General features: G+C 37.0%; 3 protein-coding genes and 1 long non-coding RNA gene across 6 annotated transcripts in view; 2 read left to right on the top strand and 2 right to left on the bottom strand.

Annotated features, from left to right (window-relative positions):
- The first annotated feature begins 285 nt into the window (after nt 1-285).
- On the top strand, nt 286-2,205 carry LOC124645028. Its single transcript, XR_006986138.1, has 2 exons — nt 286-488; nt 1,193-2,205. It is a non-coding gene; the product is annotated as an uncharacterized LOC124645028 (long non-coding RNA).
- Nucleotides 2,206-4,374: 2,169 nt separating this feature from the next.
- LOC124644748 (rhythmically expressed gene 2 protein-like) lies at nt 4,375-5,251 on the bottom strand. Its single transcript, XM_047184257.1, has one exon. It carries the CDS (start codon nt 5,119-5,121, stop codon nt 4,390-4,392), a length of 732 nt encoding a protein of 243 aa, XP_047040213.1. The 5' UTR covers nt 5,122-5,251; the 3' UTR covers nt 4,375-4,389.
- A 260-nt stretch (nt 5,252-5,511) lies between these two features.
- On the top strand, nt 5,512-11,119 carry LOC124644747 (selenoprotein K-like). The gene is made up of 5 exons (XM_047184256.1): nt 5,512-5,564; nt 6,247-6,347; nt 7,414-7,489; nt 8,120-8,197; nt 9,638-11,119. Exons 2-5 carry the CDS (start codon nt 6,329-6,331, stop codon nt 9,729-9,731), a joined length of 267 nt encoding a protein of 88 aa, XP_047040212.1. The 5' UTR covers nt 5,512-5,564; nt 6,247-6,328; the 3' UTR covers nt 9,732-11,119.
- The window catches only part of LOC124644746, a 44,625-nt gene continuing 42,817 nt past the window's right edge, over nt 11,030-12,837 (bottom strand). For all 3 annotated transcript variants that reach the window (XM_047184255.1, XM_047184253.1, XM_047184254.1), the window contains exon 9: nt 11,030-12,532. In XM_047184255.1, the coding sequence (XP_047040211.1) occupies nt 12,426-12,532 (107 nt within the window). In that variant the 3' untranslated portion in view covers nt 11,030-12,425. The remainder of the gene's footprint in view (nt 12,533-12,837) is intronic.

Here is a 12,837-nt window from a genome sequence, read left to right as displayed (position 1 = left end):
TGAACCAACATCGGACATCATGAATGCTCTGCCTGCTGAACAAGGCAGCGCCTGTATTTCCGAAGCCAGTTTCATCTGACTCAATTTAGTGGTTAGACATTAGGTATAGTAGATGATATTTTTTACTATTATTTAATTATGTTTCATTATAAAGACTTGCGCGAGAGCACAGACAAATGATATATAATAGGATGTGAGGGTTTAAAATAGATTTTAAATAGAAATTTTTGACAGCTCTACGTACTCCTTGTCTGTTTAAACTTAATACCTACCTACATGAAAACTAGAAGACTAGTAAAGTGAGCCTAAAGTTGTTCGTCCCTGGTCGGCGCCTGTGCGATAGCGCCGTGACGCTCTAGTTCGGCTCACTTGGTCCTGAACGCTTTTACTGTGCTGTAGTCTGTAGTGCATAAACCGACTTGCCATCAGGAGCAGAACCTCTTACAAGTGCACTATGACGGCTACTGCACCGTGCAAGGCCCCTCCAGGTACGTACCGTACCTAGGCCGTAACATTGTATGCGAGCCAAAACATAACGCGACTGTAATCCAATGCTTTGGCTTAAAGATCTGTGTACCAAACCAAGCGCAACAGTTTGTTTGTATTTGGGACTTGTTGCTCAACGGCGCGGCGACGGTATTAAGATTAGCTGTGCAAAAAGTTGTGAGTGAGTTTGCAATAAGCTTGGATTGACTGGTTGAGAATGCCTTGTGGTGTTAAGTCCACCAAGGTACCATTTTTGTATATAAAGTATAAAAAAATAAATAATGTGTTCGAAGCAGATTTTGGAACACTAGATTTGCGTAGGTATTTGAATTGTATGGTAGGGTCGATACAACTACAGATGTAGGTCATTCCCGGGGATGCAGGGTGTGACCGATGCGTTCGGAGAGCGGGGTGCAGGGTGCAGGGAGGAGGTGGAGCCACCCGTCTCATCCTTCATGCACTTATTGATTTATTAGCTGGCCGGTTCCGCCTCTCACCCCTTTCCTTCCCCGTGCCTTATTGATGAGTCTATGTTTAGGGTACCTACCTACCTGTGTCTAGGTATATAATAAGGTTTTACTGTTATTTACTTGTTACATTTTTTACTTGTTCCTTGACGACCGTAAAGCAGAAGCCTGACCCATGCATAATATCTCCAACTCGTAATCAATCACCAAACTTAAAAGTATGTTTTTCGTGATTTCAGGGCGAGCCAAGACTGCCACAAAGCGCCGCAAGAAGAACAAGCAGAGGTCGAAGGAAAATGGCAAGAGGACCAAGTTCTACTACTTGGTCGCACGCCCGCCATTTGTCGTCGTTGAAAATTAAGCCATCGACGGCACGCTGATATTGTCAAACCTAACCCTTGAAGAATTTTATAATTATTCAGCATCTGAAGTTTCGGGGACTGGAACTTTTGTACGCGGGAACCTCTACCGGGACTGATACTTGGAGTCCTATAGCCGTTTCAACACCATCGTCAGGAGAAGCATCGAGGTCAAGCAGGAGCTTCTTATCATTTAGTTTGATATTCTTCATAGCTAGGCGCGGCTTAGGTTTGACTTTATTCAGGAAGGGAGATTAGGTGACGTACATGCAGTGGTGTGGTGCTGCCTGATGAGCCTTCGAGAGGATCAACCTCCAAGGCGTTTGGTTGTCATCAGGAGTCATCGTGGACCCCTCATCACGTAGACTATAATGGGAGACAACACAAAAGTCTTTGAGGGTTTAGTTGCCTTAGCCGGTTAGATGAGAAAACATGAGAACAGGACCATTGTTCCGGCCGGCAAGAGGTCCTGTGTCTGATGTCTTCTTGCCTTATCGACTAGGAGCAAAAATTTGATCTGTACAACTGGGTGAAGCCGGCAGACGTTACTCCATTTCATGTACTTTACACCTATTGGGTGGTAAAGATTAGTCGTGGGTTAGAGAATAGTTGCCAGTTGTTTAATATGCTGATACCATCTTGGTTTCATGTTTGTGCGTCCGTTCAGCAACACGTGGTTGAACAGGGCGCTTTCAAATGCTCATTTAGTGGAAGTAACATCGACAACGAACGGAGGATAGGCCTTACATCGGAAAGTTTAATTCTAAGAAAGGTGATAAGGTGTAGGTAATTTTATTTAGTAGGAAGTAGTGATTAAGCTTTGGAATATTTATTTCGTCGATGTCAGTTTATTGTAATGTAGAATTTCCGATTATATGCATCGTAGACGAAAACGCTGTTTTATTTAAATAAAATAATACCCTTGATTATTAACTACACACATCATATCTGTACTAATAACAGTAAAGAGGATTTTTATTGTTTGTTGGGTACAAATTAGCAAACCACAAATAGATAGAATATTGAGAACGACAGGAAGCCAATTAGTAATTGTTTCACTGTTACAAAACTACACTATACCCGAGTCCTACTATTATTCCTACCTTGGTGATATTTTCATGAGTGACGGACGAGACTAGCATCTTCCTCCGGTCCACTGAACCCTGCGTCAGCTGTATGGCTGTCTGCAAGGTGGTCCCGGTGGCTTCGTATCTGTGCATCTCGTGCCACGTTTTCTGCTCCTTTTCTCCTCAACAGAACCAGTTATCAGAAGTATTTCTAGACAATCTGGGTCTCTTCTGACGGAGTCTCTGGAAAACTTAAGGTCCCTATTCTGGCAGACAGCAGGCACTTTTTTATATGCTGTTTGTTCATTTTATCCAGGTATGGGCAGTAGTTCCCTCGGAACTCTGGCTAAACCATGGGAAAACAGCTAGTTAAATAGGCATATAATTCATCCTTCCCCTCTGCTTACCTATCTGTACGTATAGCATTCAGCATGATCATTATTATTCATCTATTTCTTGTCTAAATTCGTTGTTAAATGTCTGTCGTCTCACCTGAAGTTCAGCATAAATTAATCGGTTTCTAGCATCTATATCTGTAGATAGTCGTTACAATCTTGCTAGAGTATTGACATATCTGAAAAACCATAAGGTTATTATAGTTCGGCCATTCAGAGAATGCGTTCCTGACACGTCGCGATTGAACTGACGACGTAACTTTGCAATGGCGTTGCAGTTACGATAAAAATATTTTTGCTGGTTGTTTACCGTTTTAACAATTGAGGAGCATTAAAACAACATTATTATATCAATAATCAATGAATGTTATTACGTCGTCAGTTCAATCGCGACGTGTCAGGAACGCATTCTCTGAATGGCCGAACTATAATTCACAATATATATGTCAGCAGAAAAAAAAAGAAACTACATTAATTAGATTTCTATTTTACCTACATTACCATGTTTTGTAAACTCAAGTAGGTTTGCTAGAGAAATACAAGGACTATAGTTCGGCCATTCAGAGAATGCGTTCCTGACACGTCGCGATTGAACTGACGACGTAACTTTGCAATGGCGTTGCAGTTACGATAAAAATATTTTTGCTGGTTGTTTACCGTTTTAACAATTGAGGAGCATTAAAACAACATTATTATATCAATAATCAATGAATGTTATAATTTTGTGCCAAACTGAGTGTCAAATAACTTGGTAAACAATATTTTTCTAAATCTATACTGCGCTATTACAAGGTTATGTCAGCGGTTTATATTTTGTAGTGCTGTGCTAAAAATAACAGGCAAGTATCGTAATCTGTTCTTATACAGTTATAATATAAAATAATACGTTTTGATTTTCTTTTTAAGAATTGGAAAATAATGGACTATAAGACTTAATTATAACGTTTATGAAATATAAAAATAAAACTATGACCAAACCGCATTTTTATACTTAGATTAAAAATGGTAACCCCAAATGGCGTTATGGGCCGCCATTTTGTGACGCTAAAACAGTCGTCCGTTGTCGTTTCGTGCGCATAGACCACGTTTTTCAAGTGTTTTCGATCTGTTTTTATTTGATTACCCGGCTTTTGTTAGACCGAGATATCAGGATTGATTCTGTTATTGATAATAATATAATTATACATGTAGGCGAAGATGATGATGAAGACACCACCTCCTCAAGCAAATCGGAGTCTGATTAATATTCTGTTCGCACATTCAATTCAATGTACTTGTAACAAAGAATAAATAAAACAATTTTATTATATGAATATTACCTTTTTTTGGTTTCCACTTAAATAACTAAAATATAAAACAAATGATTCCGCCAATTTAAAACGAAAATAATCTTAAAATAATGCGGCGGTTCATTTTGAAGGAACGGTAACGAACTCAGTGTTATGTTGTGCCCATCACTAGTCGTGACTAACTGATAGGTGTCAGGAACGCATTCTCTGAACGGCCGAAGTATAATAACATAGTGACTCTGTGCTATCACATAAATTAAATAAGGATTTTATTTCACAATAGTCTACTTATACTAAAAGAAAACAAAATATGGCATTGTATTCCATTATAATTTCAATTTCATGTCCTCTACAGCATTACTCAAATCTTGTAAGCTCTTGAACACATGTTCTTCTGAAGGCAGTGACCCTTTACCGAGACTAGGGTTCACAAGTATAGCGTGCCATCCTGCAGCCCTCGCTCCTTCGTAATCCTTCACCACGTCATCACCTACATGCAGAGCCTCTGATGGTGATATGTTTTTGTTGCATTTACTGATCGCTCCTTTAAATATCTGCTCATCCGGCTTACTATACCCAACTTCATAGGATGTGATGATAAAATCAAAGTGTTTTCTTAAGCTCACATTTTGCAGTATATCATGGAGACGAGGGTCAAAATTCGATATAACTCCAACTGTTGCTCCTAATTTCTTAAAGTTGTCGATTAGTTTGTCACCTCCTTGGGCACACTGCCAACATCTGTCCGTTCGGAATTCATTGATAAGAGTGTGAGCAATTACGTTTAAGTTGGCATTGCTCGGCAGATGATCTCTCAGAGTCGCGCTGACTACTCGGCACCACCAGTCCTGCCATTCTATAGACTTCCTTCCGTAATTAGGATGCTGTTCCGACATTTGCTTGAAGATTTTCTTGAAGTTGGCCTTCACATGTTCTTCAGTGCCCGTGAAGCCGTGATCACGAGCTATCTTGGCGTAGTATTCCCATACAGGTACCTTGAACTTTAGAAGGGTATTTGTCACGTCAAATGTAACTAATTTAATATTTTTTAGACTCATTTCAAACCGGCTCTCTTTCAGACTATTATTCTTATTTAAAAAACAATCATTTTTTTCACCAATGTTTTGTTTTGAATCACAGGTGACAGCAGGTGGCTGCTTAGATTACCCATAGATTACCAACCAAGCTACAGACAGATGACAGATGTGACAGCTATACATGTTTTACTGCTTGGGCGAGTTATTTCAAATCTTAAAGAAATAGGGTTTCTCTTCAACAAGTCAATATTAAAATTGTGAAACCACACAAATGATTTTTTTAGATTTCCATTCATTTTTTTTTATTTATTCATTCCATTATTTAGATTCCATTGTAGTATTGTGCATTGTGCTGCGAAAGTAACTAATATGGTAATCTGTGTCACAGGCCTAATACATTTGACAGAATAGTTTAGTAGTCTGTGGAAAGAATTTATCAATAGGTACACCTACCTATCAATACAGTCAACAGCAAAGAGTAAAGTAATATATAGGGAAAAGAGAGCCCACTCACGTGTTATTCTTGCAACCCAATTTGACAATGCGCCATCTTTCTCTAAATTGGCCCCGAACTACCTACATAGCTATAGCTATAAAAATATTATAATTATGCATCATATCATATTCATAACATTTTCTATTAGAGTAAGCAGCACCATATAACTATAACATTGGTTATCGTTATAGTTACATGGTGCTACTTACCCTAATAGAAAATGTCATCGTTAATATAGTAAAAGGTCGAAGGAAAACAAATAATTATTATATATTACTTTTTATTTACGCGTGTATGCGGAATGCAAAAAACCGCCATATTGATATTATTATGATCGGTTTTGTTAAGTTACTTGGAATACTGACACCAGGTCTTTTTAGATGAAATTTGATATTTGTGCTTTTTTAAACCGTATTTAATTTATTCGCCTATTATATCTTTTTTTAAAGTGTCTAATATTTTCCTCATACTTTTCTCTAATTAATATTGCATAAATAATTTTATATTAACAAACAAAATCGTTCATAGTGTAGTGCCATCTGTTGGTAATTTAAGGTATCTTTTAGATAGTAAATAGTTTCCGGGCCAAATAAAAGGTGGCGACTCTTCGTTTACTTAGCTGTCAAAATGTACGGAGTGTTCTCCCCCTGGTCAACAGTTTGATTGTGAAATTAAATTAAATCCAGAAATCTTATAAAAAAATTGCCTAAACTGTGTTTGTAGTCTAAAACCATGGTGTACGTTAAAGGAGGTAAGTATTTAACAAAAATGTTTTAAGCTAAGTACTTAAGTTATGTCTTTTAACATTTCTAGAATCCTGAAAGTCTGTAGGCCACGTCAGAGCATGTAAATAAATCTAATTGTTGAGCAATAACTACAGGAAGTTTTGCTTTATCTTCGTTTAACCTAATGACACCATTATTTTAGACGAATTTTAATACAATAGACGCTTCTAAGACTTGTTGAGATCTTGTTTAGTAAATGCTTTACACACCAATGAATTGCTTTACCTTGAATTCGATATTATTGAAGCGGAAAAAAAACAAAACGTAACACTATTCATTCGCCCCTAAGATGACCCTCTGACCGTTCGAGAGAATGTATAATGAATAGGTCTTCACTGTTTTTGGGTTTATGAGGTAAGATGGGTTTATTGAATCTCTTGTGCAAGGGATGATTTGTTTGCATCATATAAACTCCAGAACTACTGAACCGATTTCAATAACTGTTTCACTGTTAGGAAGCTACACTGTCTGTAATGAACGCGGGTTATGTTTCATCTGGTTATAGGAAGAAGTTTCCCCGGGTAAGTTATTGGTCAAAAACCTAATTTACAGAATGCTGTCAAAAAGTACAAGACAGCTTAAACCACCCAAGTATATACCAACCATGGCATGTTGATACAACTGTTCACTACCAGGATAGCTGAATGTCAAATTGAACACCTCGGCATAAAACAGGAAACAGTATGAAATATATTTACCATGCCATATTGGGATTAGCCCATTTATTGTGGTTGGACGTACATACAGGTGTTTCATTAGCGAGCTTGATTCATTCTGTTCTCCTCATTTCCCTGTAACTCTCCAAATATGCCTAACCATTATGTAGGCGTGCAAGGTTTGCACATTTCCTTATGTTGCATTTATAGAATCTCAGTGAGCCTCTATTAGGTTTCTTGCTGGTTCTGTTCCTGGGCACCTCATTTTGGGTCCATACACTTGTGTCAGACTTTTCCTAAAATCTTGCAAAGGTTCTGCTTAAAACATTTGTGTAAGATCAGACATCACTACATACACTATCTTGTGCATTTTCAGATGGTACGGTAGTTGAGCAAAGCCCCTTCAGCTTATTTGGATGGTTTTGGGGCATTGTCAACTTCTTTTATTTACTGTGAGTATTTTTTAAAGATGTAAGACTAACTTTATATCGGCTTCTTCGGTCTAACTGTCGCAAGCGCCGCCGCTGAGCACGAGGTCTCGGGTTCGATTCCCGGGTCGATATCGCATTGTGAGTTTCAGAATCTTTCACAAAGCAGACCGGAGCCTGGAAGTTTGTGATTGATACACCCATGCATCGGAGAGCACGTAAATGTCGGTCCTGCTTGTGATCTCTCCGGTCGCGTCGGATTACCGTCCCATCAGGCTATGAATGTGAAGGAATAGTGTGTGCACCTGTGTCTACGCAAATGCTTGTGCATTATAATATGTCCTGCGTAGTTGGCTGATCTCCTTATGTGAGAAAATAAAATAATTTGTTCGTCCCGGCTATCAGAAGCCAAAAATTCTGACAGCCTGTCTTACCGGTTGAATATAGCTAGTTGTTCCATGTAAAACACTGGTACTCAGATGCATCTGGTTAGACTGGAAAAGCCAATCTCAACATAGTTGGGAAAAGACTAGGCAGATGATAATTATTATTGTAATAAAGGGTGGAAAGTACATAATTATCTACCATAACACAGGTTTGTAGAACTGTATAATGACAATTCTTACAATGAAAATTTTTTGTTGTGATTTCCAGGGGCCAAACGCTGATCAACCCAAACTATAACAAGCATGGGGACAAGTATGTCAGAGACTTCAGGCCACCAGGCAGTGGGTATGTATAAGATTTTAAGTGTTTCCTGCTGCACTATCTTACTGCACATCGACTGCATTTCGACATTAGCACAATACATATCTATCTATCTCTATTAAGCAAAGGAACGGATAGATAGATTGGGAACGGCCGTTCATGAGGCTGAAGTTTACTAAAATCATTTTTATTAATATTACTTAACAACCCGTATCTGGTCAATCCACACCGTTGTCGTCATTGGAAGTCGTGGTTACCTAGTGGGTAAAGCACCAACCTCTCGAGTGAGAGTGTATGTTCGATTCCGAGTCAGAAAAGTACTAATGCAATTTTTCTAAGATTTTATGTACTTTCTAAGTATAACTGGGATACCGATGACTGATACCTGAACACTGAACACTGAACCTGGACTATAAAGTCTGAAATCACCAACCCCGCATTGAGCAACTATGCTGATTAACGCTCCATCAATCTCTTTGTAAGAGGCCTGTGCCCAACCATGAGATGTTAAAGGGGCTTGATGATTCACATCTATGCTTATAGATAGTTCAACTCAGATTTGCGCGCGGCCCTATGTGTGCGTCGGCTTGTAAATATACAACTTTCATTTGTGTGACAATAACGTCGTCCGAGCATGACGTGTTCTTATCGCTTTTTCTTATGGGTACAGTCGTTTACGAAAATACTAGCTATTCGCGGAGAAATTATTAAGGAGTCAGGTAAAGCGTTTCAAAAAATGAAACAACATTCAAAGCTTTTTATTATTAAATATACTTAGTTTTTCATTATTTTCTCATACCTACGTCTTTTCAAATTGACATTGACAGTATCTAAGATTAAAATTAAATACTCCTTACATACCTATTTTCTGACTCGGGGGTACGCGGACAATAAATAAAAGTGTGGACTAAGAATGTAAAAAGAGGTATAATCTAGTATAATAATGTAGGTAAACAAAATGTGTGGGGAATTTTAAAAAAATATATTGCTTCTCATAATGTCGACCAAAATAAGACGGAAATAATGAAACTCATAAATGAACGTTTAAGTCAAATTGATGAAGGGATGTGGGGTAATACTTATCGACATGTACATAAGAAAAAAGAAGAATACTATAGACATTTTGACATGAAGTCAGAATATATAATTCACCTTGGAGAGTAGCGAATCCGAAAATTCATCATTTGATTTTTTAAGTAGCGATTCATAATCATTATAAATAAATAAACATTAAATTACGTAATAACTGTTTTTTTTTTAAACACCTGTATACAACCCCTAAATAACTGTATTGTACCCGACTGTACCTCTTGTCACGCACACAAAGTCATTGTATATGTACAAGGGTTACCCACACATAAGGCCGCGCGCACGACTGAGTTGAACTTACTATACCATCACCAGTCCATTTCTTAAAAACCAAAAATGGTGGCTAAATACTTACTCCCGTTTTATCACTTCCAGGCCACCAAAACCACCTTCTCGGAAGTTTGGAGGCTTCGGACCTTCAGGATCAGGTCCGTCTCCACCGCCCTGTGGTGGCTGCGGCTGCGGCTAAAGAACATTGCCGAAACATGCCAAGACCTTTTAACTGTACTAAATATTGCTTGTATAGGTTATAAAATAATGATAGATTGACAACTTGTTCATGTAGGTGTTACCGACCAAACCCGATTTCAGGAAAGACCCGTGGCCAATGCCTCCCAGTGGGAGATAAAACAAAGGATAAACCAGTTCAGTATAAGCCAATCTAGTTGATCCTCATATAAGGCCATTCATGTTTGTATCAGGCAGCAGTGTATATAGTTTGACCTAGGCTAAACTGGTTCGTCCTAACGGGCTTAAGGCAAACAAGATTTGGCTCTATTAATCAATCGGCGAAGGCAGAATTAGTTCTGCTAAGCAATGACTAGATATTCGGATATCTGGTTTGGCTGGTAACATAGGAACTCTTTGGAGCATTACAGCTACACACAAAGGGTGAGTTGCACCATTTAACTGTAACACCCCCCATTGGTCAAATCGCCGATTTGACAACTGAAAATGGTTCGGTTGTCGTTGTAGTTAACTGTTGCAACTAAACGTAACAGTTATTTTATTAATCCATTATTAAAAGATAAGATACGTGGGATTGGACAGCGAATTTAAACCAATTTATCCATTAGCATTCTTGTATTCATTCAGTCATTTATTAGAATAAGGGCCGATTTGTCAGCCACCAGATAATCTTAATCTGAGGAATGTATTTGGCGTTTTAACAGTTTTTGCATAGAAAATATTCCTCAGATAGTTGATCACAGATCGCAGTGTTTTTATAGTTTTTGGACAAAAGAACTTTCTACATTAAATAATGTACAGTAAGAGAGCGATTTTCAAGTTCCAAGCCATTGTCGATATGTCGATAGGCTATTTAGATCTGAACATTAAGTTTGATTCGTTCTTTGTTTATATTTGTTTGGTTTGGAAATATTCAATAATGAAAAAACTGGCAACAAATTACTGTTCCCACATAGTTAATAATATTCCAGTTATATTTGCTTAGCTTGTTAGCTTTATTATTTCATATTCTTGATGATTCCTACATATCGTTTATTTCTATAACCATTTATATAATGAATTTTATTTAAATTTTGAAGTTTGGAGTTATTTTAACTAGCTTTACTCAGAATCTTTCTTTTCCAATCTGTATAAAATATTAAATATTATAACCAGTAAACCACTAATAACGGGTTTTTCCATATTTATGTTGTGTTAATATTTTTACGCCATTGCTAAGCAATAATTTGTATTCGATTTTTCATACCTACATGCATTGTTCATAAAATCACATGTACAGAAATGTAAATTAAAACAAAGTTTTTACGATCATTTACTTTATTATTCTTCAATAATTATATTTTAAAACGTCACACAGGTGTTTTAAAGCTAAATAAATAATATTAACTATTTAAGCATTTTTATTTTATATAGCCTAGCAAAAGTGCACACACAGTAATATTTAAGATATTCATATTTTAAACGTTTAGCTAACAAAAGATTTTTGATAAGTACTAGATAGTTACCTACCATCTGCATACCTACACATTTACAAATTCATAATATACGGTTGTAAATGCTAAGAAACTGTATATGGCCTCTACGTGATAAATTCGTCTGTCTCTAAATATTTAACTTATAAGTTATTTCTAACTAAGCTATTGGTATCTTGAAGCTAACATTACAGTATATAAATATAATTATAAATCTTATGAAACACTTGTAACACAATGGCATACCTTCATATTTTAACCGAGTTTTGAGAAATAACATTGTAGTACCTAAAAATATTATTAATCTACAAAAAATATTATAATGCAAGTGGACGGATTTCATAAGTATACTGTTTACCTCCAGATTTTTAAATATTTTTTTATATTCCTGTAAACGGATATGAAAATCTAGGTAAATACAGTCTAAACATTTTATACCTAAAGCCTAAAGGTAACTGGGTTGATTAGATCAGATAGTCAGTCGCTCCTTGTAAAGTACTGGAAATCTGCTGCGTATGGTTAAGACTGGAAGCCGACCCCAACTTACTTATTATTATATAGTTGGGAAAAGGCTAGGCACTTAGGCAGGTGATGGTTATACCAAGTGGTTTTAAATAGAGAGAAAATGTAAAGTAATTATTTTGTTATTTAGATACTGATTTAATTTACCTCTGTAGATTATATAGTCATTTAACAGTTTCATCAATTGGTAATGAAATATTTTCGTTTACTTGTTTAATTCTTGTTCGAAGGTTGTTAAAAAGAGTTTAGACTGTACTTAGTCAGTAAAATTAGATTAGATTATAGTTTAGGTACCCTGTGTACTATTGTTTCTACGTTTACTACGAAATAAATAATTTAATAGACCCACCATGCTGGGTGTTCATGTCAACCGGCTTTCGCTTAGGTGATTCACCAAGATAAATGGGAGCTTTAAATCAAGGGGTTTTCACGATTCAAGTTAAATAATTCCCAGACATGAGAATGACTGTGACTTTTTTACAAACATGAGAATATTTTTTTGTCGGACCTTAGCCCTTAGTCAGTGGCGCTAACTGGTAAGCAAAAAACGATTCACACTGAACAGTTGGCTCGGTGGGTCTACGATAGTTTTGTTATCAGTGTTTTAGTTTTCACATAAACTAAAAGATGGCGTTGTTCTCAAAATTAAATATAAGGTAGATTTTACTAGAAAGCTGCTGCAAAGTGCAATCGTACCTATACTAATAGTCTAAAGAAGTAAAGGTGATAGGGAGAACGGCAACTGGCTCGGAGTTCTTGGGCTGGTTGATGTAAATGCTCCATGTACGCTTGTCTAGGTCAAAAATACCTGGGAACAAACATTTTTACATAATTTACGAGTTCTTAGCAGTGAGTTGCAGACATGTAGGTATATGTTTAGTCCGAGGGTTCCGTAAGTACCTAAAAGGTAAACTAACTCTATTAGGTGATGACGATGATGATGATGATGATAAGACTTTGTTGTCTGTTGCTGTCTGTGCGCGGTATTTTTCAATAACGATGTTCAGAAAGCGTGCTATATAAATGCATCTTTTCTCAAAGTTAAGTGGGCAAATTGCTTGCTTCAGAAATGTACTGACGCAAACTATAAGTATAAGAGAGTGGCGCGCCAAA

The sequence above is a fragment of the Helicoverpa zea genome, chromosome 31, assembly GCF_022581195.2.
Source record: "Helicoverpa zea isolate HzStark_Cry1AcR chromosome 31, ilHelZeax1.1, whole genome shotgun sequence".
NCBI lineage: Eukaryota > Metazoa > Arthropoda > Insecta > Lepidoptera > Noctuidae > Helicoverpa > Helicoverpa zea.
Note: the sequence above shows the minus strand (reverse complement) of the source record. Positions and strands in the feature narration are given on the sequence as shown.

Bases quoted from the DNA above. Each gene is read 5' to 3' on its own strand.
- LOC124644747 (XM_047184256.1), top strand. The intron at 7,490-8,119 runs GTGAGTATTTTT...TGTGATTTCCAG, and splicing joins GTCAACTTCTTTTATTTACT to GGGCCAAACGCTGATCAACC. The intron at 8,198-9,637 runs GTATGTATAAGA...TATCACTTCCAG, and splicing joins TTCAGGCCACCAGGCAGTGG to GCCACCAAAACCACCTTCTC.
- LOC124644748 (XM_047184257.1), bottom strand. From the start codon at position 5,121: ATGAGTCTAAAAAATATTAAATTAGTTACATTTGACGTGACAAATACC.